Genomic DNA, 9,328 nt, shown 5'->3' on the forward strand with positions numbered 1-9,328 from the left:
GCTAGGTGGATGGCAGGGTGCTCGTGTGTAAGTGTGGTCCTGGGCTGCCCGCAGATCTGGCAGTGTTGGGGATCGCTGCAGGTCTGGACCCCTGGTGCAGTTGCAGCCCTTTGCCCTGGATGCCTTCAGAGGATATTTTTGCTGCTTTCAGCTCTGGAGCCGCAGCCCCACTGTGCAGCTTGGGGAGCGTGGGCATCTGTGAATGATTTGCAGGCCTGTTAAACAAAGCATTCTGCGGCACCTCAAACCAAGGAAAAGGGCCACTCCGTGCAGTGGCTGAGCCCAGGAGAGTGAGTTTCTGTCCCCGGCTAAACCTCGATAAGCTCTTTCCGGATTCCGGGGGGCACCCCATGCCATCAGGCCTCAAGTGGAGGTGCACGTGCGTGTTTGCCCCATGCCTGTCAACGTCAGAAATAGCCAAACCTGTGTGAACTTGTATGAGCCTATCTGAGCCAAACTGATGACAGTTGCTGGGAAGCAAAACCTCGACGGTTCACCCTGCTCTCTACATTACAATCTAAAGAGAAGATGTAGTGGGTTCCGTGCAATCCATCGGCCATAGGTGAGGGAGACTGGAGAAGGCAAAGCTTGGAAACCGGTGGAACTGGAGGAAAGGTAAAATGAAAGACAGGTACTTCTTTTACGCGGGTGAGTACAGGAGAGTGAACACTCAACAATGAACTCATTAGCCGAGAGGGCACTTGTGGTCTCCTCTTGGGTGCTCTGGTGCAGTATCTGTGTTTTAAGGGGTCCTGGAGAATCAACTTTGCCATTCTAAACTATGTTACCGCACATGCTGAAAGAGGATACACGGGCACAATTAAGGTAAAGATTGACTTTCGTCAGGGAAGAGTCGAGCCTAGGACGTGCCGACTTGCCGTAAACTGATTTCGGTTAACAACTTTTGCTTTCAGACCATTCTTTGTGGTTACTTCAGGTCTCTAGCTAATGAGGCCACCACACAGGCCCCCGCTGGATTTGCCAGGTTTAGCATGTGGGCCCTTCTCGTCCACATGCCCTCCACATCCCTCTGAATCATGTGGATCCAAGAGATGCACACAGCCTAACACTCCTAGGACAGGCAATCCCAGAAGGGCGTGAAGGTACTGCTGTCCTGTCAGCCATCCACGCGTTAGGCTCTTTAACAGTCCAGCAAGTTGCGGGGGCCTCGTGGCCTGGGCTGCCAAAATCGATGGCACATTTCTGAAGTTCTGAGGTGGCCGGCACTGTCTGACCTGAGAAAGATGCGGATTGCCATATTCTCAATGACAGTTATTCGAAGATTTTTCAAAAATATAGAGAAGAGCTGGGATTGATTCTATGATGCCTGAGAATACAGGGACTCCTTATTATAGGAGGCTTTTCTATTGTAATTTGCTGGATGACAGTAGCTATTAGCAGGTTCAGGCAGTGGGTCTGAGAACTGCCTTGTGCTTTCAGCACGCGGTGTCTTGAACAAGCGTGCTGTAATGTAAGTCACAGGATTTTGTGGCAGATTTTCTTTCACCCTCCGCAATCAAAAGCTTTCTGAATCATTCAAATTATGCCTGCAACTCAAGACTAGTAAACTCAGTCTTAACGAATTGATGACAGATGATATACGTAAGGTCATTTTATTGTTTACTAAGACGTTCTTGGGATATGATTTATACTTCTCATGATACCATATATTCTACAGAAGTAAGTGTTTAGAATGTAAATTTGTTTCATTACCAGGGAGGGGGGCATTCTAGTCAATATTTTGAAGAATATCAAAGAGGATATTTTCAGTTCAGCAACATAAGGAAAACGACCTTTATAGTATGTTAGTTGCCTTATAAGTTTCTGGGGGTTTTCCTTAAAGTCAGCTTTAGGGTCTACCTTATGGTGTACACAGACAACATTTCTGAAGTATGGTTTGGCTTGATCGGACTCCAACCAAGTCCAAGTCTAAGTCCAATTCCCAACCTTCGGCTCCTTTCCCGCAATTTTTTTTCCTAAACAAAGGTATTTTTATTTTTGGATTCACAGTATGGCTAGGAATCCACTACAATGCTGATTAAACTGAAATGGAGAACATTTATTTATTCCCAAGCTCAGGTGGATAACATCGACTTTTTGACCAATATTGCTTATTTTGCTCTACTGTATGTAAATACCCTTTAGGCGATTAAAGACATTTCTCTGTATTAAACAAAAAAGAATCTGAGACTATTTCAGGGAGTATAATGAAGAATAAAGCTTTAAAATGAAATGTAAACATACTGTTTAACTTTGCAATTCTACACCTACGATCTGTCATATAGAAACTTACACAGGCACATATTTAAATATACTATGTTCCCTCAGGTACCTAAGCACCTGTCGGTCAATGAACACACTCACCTCCTGTGGAAGGGATAAGTTATATGCAATTACAGAGAATGTCAGATTACCGGCAATATAGTTGCATGTTCTCCCTATCACATCGTAAATGTTCCGGGAAAAAAACAAGTATGATACCATTCTTTGAAAACAAAAATAGATGAAAATTTGTATAAACACAGAAGAAACATTCTGAGAGAATACACAGAATTCCCAATGATGGTAATTTATTTATATATGTAAATATATATATATACATAAATTCAATTCTCATTGTTTGACATTTTACACCATGGCTTTCATGTATTATGCGGAATATTAATTTCTTTATAAAAGGACATATTGGTTCAAGATAACAAGTTTTAGGATTTTCATATTAGCAGTTTGATAGTGTTACTCAGAACACTTGAGTTGACCCAAAACCTAGTAGAGTACCTAATACATGCGACTAGAGCTCTCATTGTCATACTTACAACAAAATATTTCATTTAAAATGTCAAGGAATAACATAATACAATGTTGGTTAAAATTTAATTCATATGAAAATTTAACCTCACAATTCTTAACAACTTTACCCTTTTGAATGTCAGTATTTTATGCATATACAGTAACTTAGTGACTTCTGCGGACTTACATTGAAAGGTTATATTTGGGGTGATTTGTGATATGACGAGAAATACGTTGACCCTCCTCCCCCTCTATCCCCTCCCCTAGAACTTTGGCAGGCCTTGCAGCTGCCTGTACAAAAAAATACAATGAAAGTGATGTAAGTCCCAAGGCTCCAATAGAAAAGACAGTACATTCTGTCTCTGCTTCTCTCTCACTCCTTCCCTCCATCGGGAGAATTTAAACCAGGTCAACGCTAAATGCTCAAATTCAGCAAAAAAGAGAGGAAGAGTACTGAAAAGGGGCAAGCGCTGTCCTGGTGCGAGGAGAGCCCAGGGCATGGAGAGGAAGCAAGGGAGCGTGCCACCTACTGTTAGAATTTCCCAGCGCTGTGCTTGAAATGGTTGAGTATTCCGGACCAGTCTCTTCTTGTGTTACCGAATGTGTATTCGTGTGCTTCAGTCAGTAACTGCCCAAATTATTGGTGATCGCTCACTACCTGAAGACTTTAAGTTGTGGCTGGAATTCATGCTCATGTCAAATTTTACTGCTCTTCTTATGCTCCCCCGTTTGTGTTTAGCAAAGTTGTGAATGCCATTTGATTTCAAAATACAATGGATATGGCCCGCGAGGTATCAGGGAGGAAGCTGCATCCTTTCCCTGGTATCAGCAAAATCCTTACGACATGCTCTTCAACCGTCTGCTGCAAGCTCTTTTCCTCACCCCGGATGTGTTTCAGTGGATCTTCCAGATCTATCTTCTTGCTCTGCTGGTTAGTCTCCTGCATGGGTCCCTTCCTTACCCACTTCACTCCTTAAGTATTGTTGGACCGATACAAGAACTGAAATGCACTGGCGGCTGTCAAACAGAGGGAGGAATAGGCCTGTTTGGGAGTTGGTTTGCCCTTGACTTTCGTCGCTGCAGTGCAGTCCTCAAACGGTATCCGTGCCTGCCTCTTCTCTGCCCTCTTTCGTCTGGTCATTATCAATGCCAAATGAAGCAAAGAGCCCTGGTTGAGCCTCTCCTCCTCGGGGGTGTTTTAAGCAACAGACTCATCCACAAGACCGACCACCTGCAGTGTGCCCTGAGTGGCTCAGCCTCTGCAGAGAAGCTCCCTTCACCACATTCACCTCCTGCCAGCTGAAGGCTTCTGCAGGCCAGCGAGTCACCTGCCATTCAGAGTAATGTGCTTGGAAGGCGGCTTTCTGGCTCTTTCCTTGTTCATTGCCCCCACCAGGAAAGGCAGGCCCCATTTTGTCAGGTCCCTCGGCACATTCCCTCCTCTCTGAGCAACTTGGATTCTTGTCTCGTGCACATCAGGCCCAAACTTCCGGACACCGATATGTAGGTTTTCAAACACCTGTGAGTCTTAAAGAACCAAAGGTTTTTTTCTGCAGTTTTTGACAGGCTTTTGCCAGTTCCCAAACATGGAAACATTTGAAAAGTTTTTTTCCCTCCCTTTGCTGCCTTCAACCACCCTTGGATGAATGGATTTTGTAATTTGAGCTGTTGTCTTTTCTGGATCTGTCATTTTTGTTGTTCTCTGTGAAACACATACCTTGGAAGTGGGAGGTAAAGGAGTATCTCAGTTGTTCCTGCTCACTCCCTTTAGAGCCATCACTGTCTTCTTTCTTGTACCTCAGGTCAGACTTCGGTCCATCTTGTCCCACCGCAAAAAGAATACGCCCGAAGAGATGGGACAGAATGAAAGACCTCACGGCCCGATCTGCCGGGTTTAGAAGTGTGATTTTGTTCGCCCTAAACCAGAGAAAGCTTCTTCAACTGGTACATTTGAAGTTGCCCAACTACAAGGAGGTGCTAATTTGGATGAGTGCTACTGCAAAACAGAACGTTCACAGAACATAAACTTTTAACCTCTGGAGGGCTGAAATTTACTGTTGGTCACTCTCAAGTTTGACTAGTGTTTCATAGAATATTGGGTGCTGCAAATAGGAAGTGAAGGCATCAACTTATTAACCTCATTAAACCCGTGATTGGCTGGTGTGTACCTGCCATTTTAAAGAGACTAAATATAGAAGGGGGCAGATCTCAAAACACTCTTACACGTTAAAAATGTCCTAACTAAACATGAGCTGGCTTAAATATATAAGTATATGATTAAATAAACAGACCCATGTGAGAGTCTTCAGAGATAATCTAGTGGCCCTGGCAAGACTGAGATGTTTATGTGTCAGCATCATTGCCTAAGTATTCATCTACCTTTTGCTCTTCCCACTAGCAATCCAAATGTTACGATATTTTCACTGAGTCATAGGGGTTGTATATTAACTTCCAGATTGATTTCTCCTTGGATATAAGCAGGAGTAGTTGCAGAAGGGGTCACCAACTTTAAAAACAAACAGTGTTCCGGCAGGATGTCTGTGAAGTGGATACCTGTTCTCCTGCTGTTGGAACAGCTGAGTTTTCAGTTCAGCCCTGGGCGTTGTGGAAGAGTGCTCGTGTGGCCCACGGAATACAGCCATTGGATGAACATGAAGATAATCCTGGATGAACTTGTCCAGAGAGGTCATGAGGTGATTGTCCTGGCATCTACAGCTTCAATTCTTGTTGATCCCAATGAACCCTCTGCTCTTCAATTTGAAATTTTTTCTACACCTTTCACAAAAGATGATATGAAATTTTTTTACAGGAAGACGATCAGTAAATGGACAAACGATATATCAAAGGATACATTTTGGACATATTATTCACGAGTTCAAGAAATGCTTTGGGAAGGTTATGACATCCTTGCAAAGCTCTGCAGAGATGTCGTTTTTAATAGGAGAGTTATGACAAAACTACAGCACGCAAAGTTTGATGTCCTTCTTGCAGATGCTGTGGGGCCCTGCGGTGAGCTGCTGGCTGAGCTACTTCAAGTACCTCTTGTGTACAGTGTCCGCTTCTCTCCTGGCTATAAAACAGAAAGGTATAGCGGAGGCCTTCCTTTCCTTCCATCCTACGTACCTGTTATCTTCTCAGAATTAAGTGATCAAATGACGTTCAAGGAGAGGGTAAAAAATATGTTGTATGCCCTTTATTTTGACTTCTGGTTCCAAACATTTAATCAAAAGAAGTGGGATCGGTTTTACACTGACGCACTAGGTAAGTTGTGTTTTTACTTGGTAGCATGAAGTCCTAATTTTCCTAGTGCTTTGGCAGGTGTGTTTGTATAAATATTAAGTCAGAGAAATTTGTCTCTTATAAGAAAAATGATTAACCAATATATAATGGCCTTAGTTTTACAAATGTTATTAAAATGCTCAAATTATAAGGTTAGTCTGAACCCTGTGCTCCATGAGTGCAGAACACTCCAGGAAGTCGGACAGCCCCAGCTGAAGCACTGAGGATTTCTTCAGACAATCACATATCCATTCTTGTTTGTTTGTGTGTTTGTAATAGGTTATTTTACAGAAGAGTCTGAGGTCCACAGCAATGTCAAGTAGAGATTTACCCTATACATCCTACCTCCTCACAAGTACCGTCTCCTTTATCGTCAACATCCCCCATCAGGGAAGTACATGTGTTACAATTGATGGAAATATGTTGAAATGCCATTATTGTATAAAGTCCACAGTTTACATGAGGGTTCACTCATGGGGAATGTCTGTGATTTTGCACAAATTTATAATTTCATGTATCTATCATTATAGTATTGTACAGAGTAGTTTAACTGCCTAAACATCATCTGTGCTCTATTTTCCTAAAAATCAATTTTACTATAATTTTTTGCATGTCTCTTTTCCTCCTTTCTTCTTTTTTATTTTTGAATCATGTTTATTCTATTACACTTGTCTCAGAGTTTCCCCCCTTTGCCCTCCCCAATCCATCCCACCCCACTGGCCTAGGCAACCTATAGATTCAATGAGATTTCTAGCCACATACCAAAGATGTATTTCACAGACATCCCACCCCATAACCACTTTAAGTAAATGGTTTAAAGGTTCTAATCCAAAAGACATAGGGTAGATGAGTGGACCAGAAAAGAAAGTAAGAAGGGGAAGGGGAGGGAGAAGAAGAAGAAGAGGGAGACGAAGGAGGAGGAAGAGAGGGGGAGAGGAAGAAGAAGGAGTACAACAACAACGATGACAATAACCACAGCAGAGGAACATGTTTTAAAAATAAAATGGCTCCCCATCTCCACCCTGCCTGTGATAGTGCATATCTACCAATAACCACTTTATGTAAATGGTTTAAATGTTCTAATCCAAAAGACATAGGGTAGATGAGTGGATCAGAAAACAAGACCCATGTATGTGTTCTCTTAAAGAAACGCACCTTAGAATAAAAGATACACACTGACTACAAGTAAAGGGAGGAAAAAATTATTTCATGAAAAGGGGAAGGTAAAAAGATGAGTTAGCAGTACTTAAATCAGACAAGACAGACTTCAAAACAAGGGCTATTGAAAGAGGAGAAAAGGGCACTACATAATGATAAAGGGAACTATGAAACCAGAGGATATTACCTTAGTTACCGTTTACGCACCCAACATAGGAGCACCTAAACAAGTAAAACAAATCTTGATGTACCTAAAAGGAGAGGTTGATGGAAATACGGTCATAGTAGGGGATTTAAAAAACCCCATTGACTCCACTGGATACACTTTCCAGACAGAAGTACAGCAAGGAGATGGCAGCTCTAAATTACATTCTAGATCAAAAGGGTTTACTGGGTATTTCCAGAGATTTCATCTCAGAGCAGTAGAATATACATTCTTCTCAAGTGCACTTGGAAAGTTTTCTCAGATAGACCACATGGTAGGACACAAGACAAGTCCCAATAAATTTTAAACGATTGAAATCATGTGAAGCATCTTCTCTGACCATAGTGCTATGAAACTGGAAATCAGTCACAGGAAGAACACTGAAAAATACACAGAGGCCTGGAAGCTAAATAGCATGTGATTAAGCAAGGAGCAGGTTAATAATAAGATCAAAGAACAAATCAAAAGATGCCTTCAAACAAATGGAAGTAAGAACACCACAACCCAAACCAGTGAGACTGCAAAAGCAGTCCTAAGACTGAAATCCATAGCACTGCAGGACTAACTCAGGAAACAGGAAAAAGCTCAAACAAACAACCTAACTTTACACTTAAAGGCACTAGAAAAAAGGAACAACAAAGTCCCAAGTGAGTAGAAGTTAGGAAATGATGAGGATCACACACAAAAAAATAAATGAAACAGAGCCTCAAAAACTACAAAAGATCAGGGAACCCAAGAGCTGCTTCTTTGAAAAGGTAAACAAGACTGACAAACATTTAACCAGGCTCATCAAGAAAAAAACAGAAAGGACCCGAATAGATATTTTCAGAAAAGAAAAATGACCCCATTCGCAATTGTTTCAAAAAGAATAAAATGCCTAGGGATAAATTTAACAAACGATTAAGGGACCTGTACTCAGAGAATTATAAGACACTGAAGAAAGAAATTAAAGATGATAGAAATAAGTGGGAGCATTAATATCATTAAAACGTCCATATTACCCAAAGCAACCTATAGATTCAATGCGATTTCTATCCAGATCCCAAAGATGTATTTCACAGAACTAGACCAAATAGTTAAAAATTTTACATGGAACCACAAAATAGCAGATAGGCTGCAGAGAGCAACAGCGATCTAGAAAAAGAAGAACAAAGCTGGAAGAACAGGCACATTGATCAGCGTTAAAACAGTGTTATAACAGAGAGCCCGGAAATAAACCCACACCTTCCTCGTCAATTAATATTTGTCAGAGGAAGGAAGTGCATACAATGGGCCAGTGATAGTTTATTCAGTAAAATGGTGGTGGGGAAATTGAACAGATAATTGCAGAAAAATAATACTAGACTCCCTTTTTTAACCACACACAAGAATAAATTCAAAATGGACTAAAGACACAAATGTTAGACTCAAAACCATAGTCCTAGAAGAACTCACAGGCAGTAGAACCTCAGACATTGCTCTTAGCGATATTATTTCTGCTGTATCTCCTAAGGCAAGGCAAACAAAGGAATAAATAAACAAACAGGACTTCAGCAGACTAAAAAGTTCTGTAGAGCTAAGGAAATCATCAACAACATTAAAAAGAATGTACTGAATGGGAGACCGTATTCGCGGATACACCTGATAAGGGGTTAATGTCAAATTTTATCAATAGCTTATAAAATTCATCACCACCAAAACCAAACAATCCATTTAAAAAATGGGCAAGAGACCTGAATAGACACTCTTCCAAACAGGACAATGACATGGCCAATTGACGTATGAAAAAATGTTCAACATCCCTACATCAGAGAAATACATACTGAAACCACGAGGAGATATCACCTGACATCTGCCATAATGGCCATCGTCAATAAATCAACAAACAACCACTGCTGGAGAGGATGGGGAGAAAAG

General features: G+C 41.5%; 1 protein-coding gene and 1 pseudogene across 2 annotated transcripts; both read left to right on the top strand.

Moving 5' to 3' along the window:
- The first annotated feature begins 793 nt into the window (after positions 1–793).
- Positions 794–4,215, top strand: LOC129069201 (etoposide-induced protein 2.4 homolog; annotated as a pseudogene).
- A 1,056-nt stretch (positions 4,216–5,271) lies between these two features.
- On the top strand, positions 5,272–8,498 carry LOC129069189 (UDP-glucuronosyltransferase 2B31-like). Of its 2 annotated transcripts, XM_054571769.1 has the most exons (3): positions 5,272–5,483; positions 5,782–5,875; positions 6,349–8,498. In XM_054571769.1, exons 1-3 carry the CDS (start codon positions 5,325–5,327, stop codon positions 6,390–6,392), a joined length of 297 nt encoding a protein of 98 aa, XP_054427744.1. In that variant the 5' UTR covers positions 5,272–5,324; the 3' UTR covers positions 6,393–8,498. The 2 variants fall into 2 exon arrangements, with proteins under 2 accessions (XP_054427744.1, XP_054427734.1); XM_054571759.1 differs by having other exon boundaries at positions 5,273–6,051; positions 6,349–7,456.
- Positions 8,499–9,328: the final 830 nt, after the last annotated feature.

The sequence above is a fragment of the Pteronotus mesoamericanus genome, unplaced genomic scaffold (genome assembly GCF_021234165.1).
Source record: "Pteronotus mesoamericanus isolate MK-2021 breed Mesoamerican mustached bat unplaced genomic scaffold, CSHL_Meso_final contig_1047, whole genome shotgun sequence".
Lineage (NCBI taxonomy): Eukaryota > Metazoa > Chordata > Mammalia > Chiroptera > Mormoopidae > Pteronotus > Pteronotus mesoamericanus.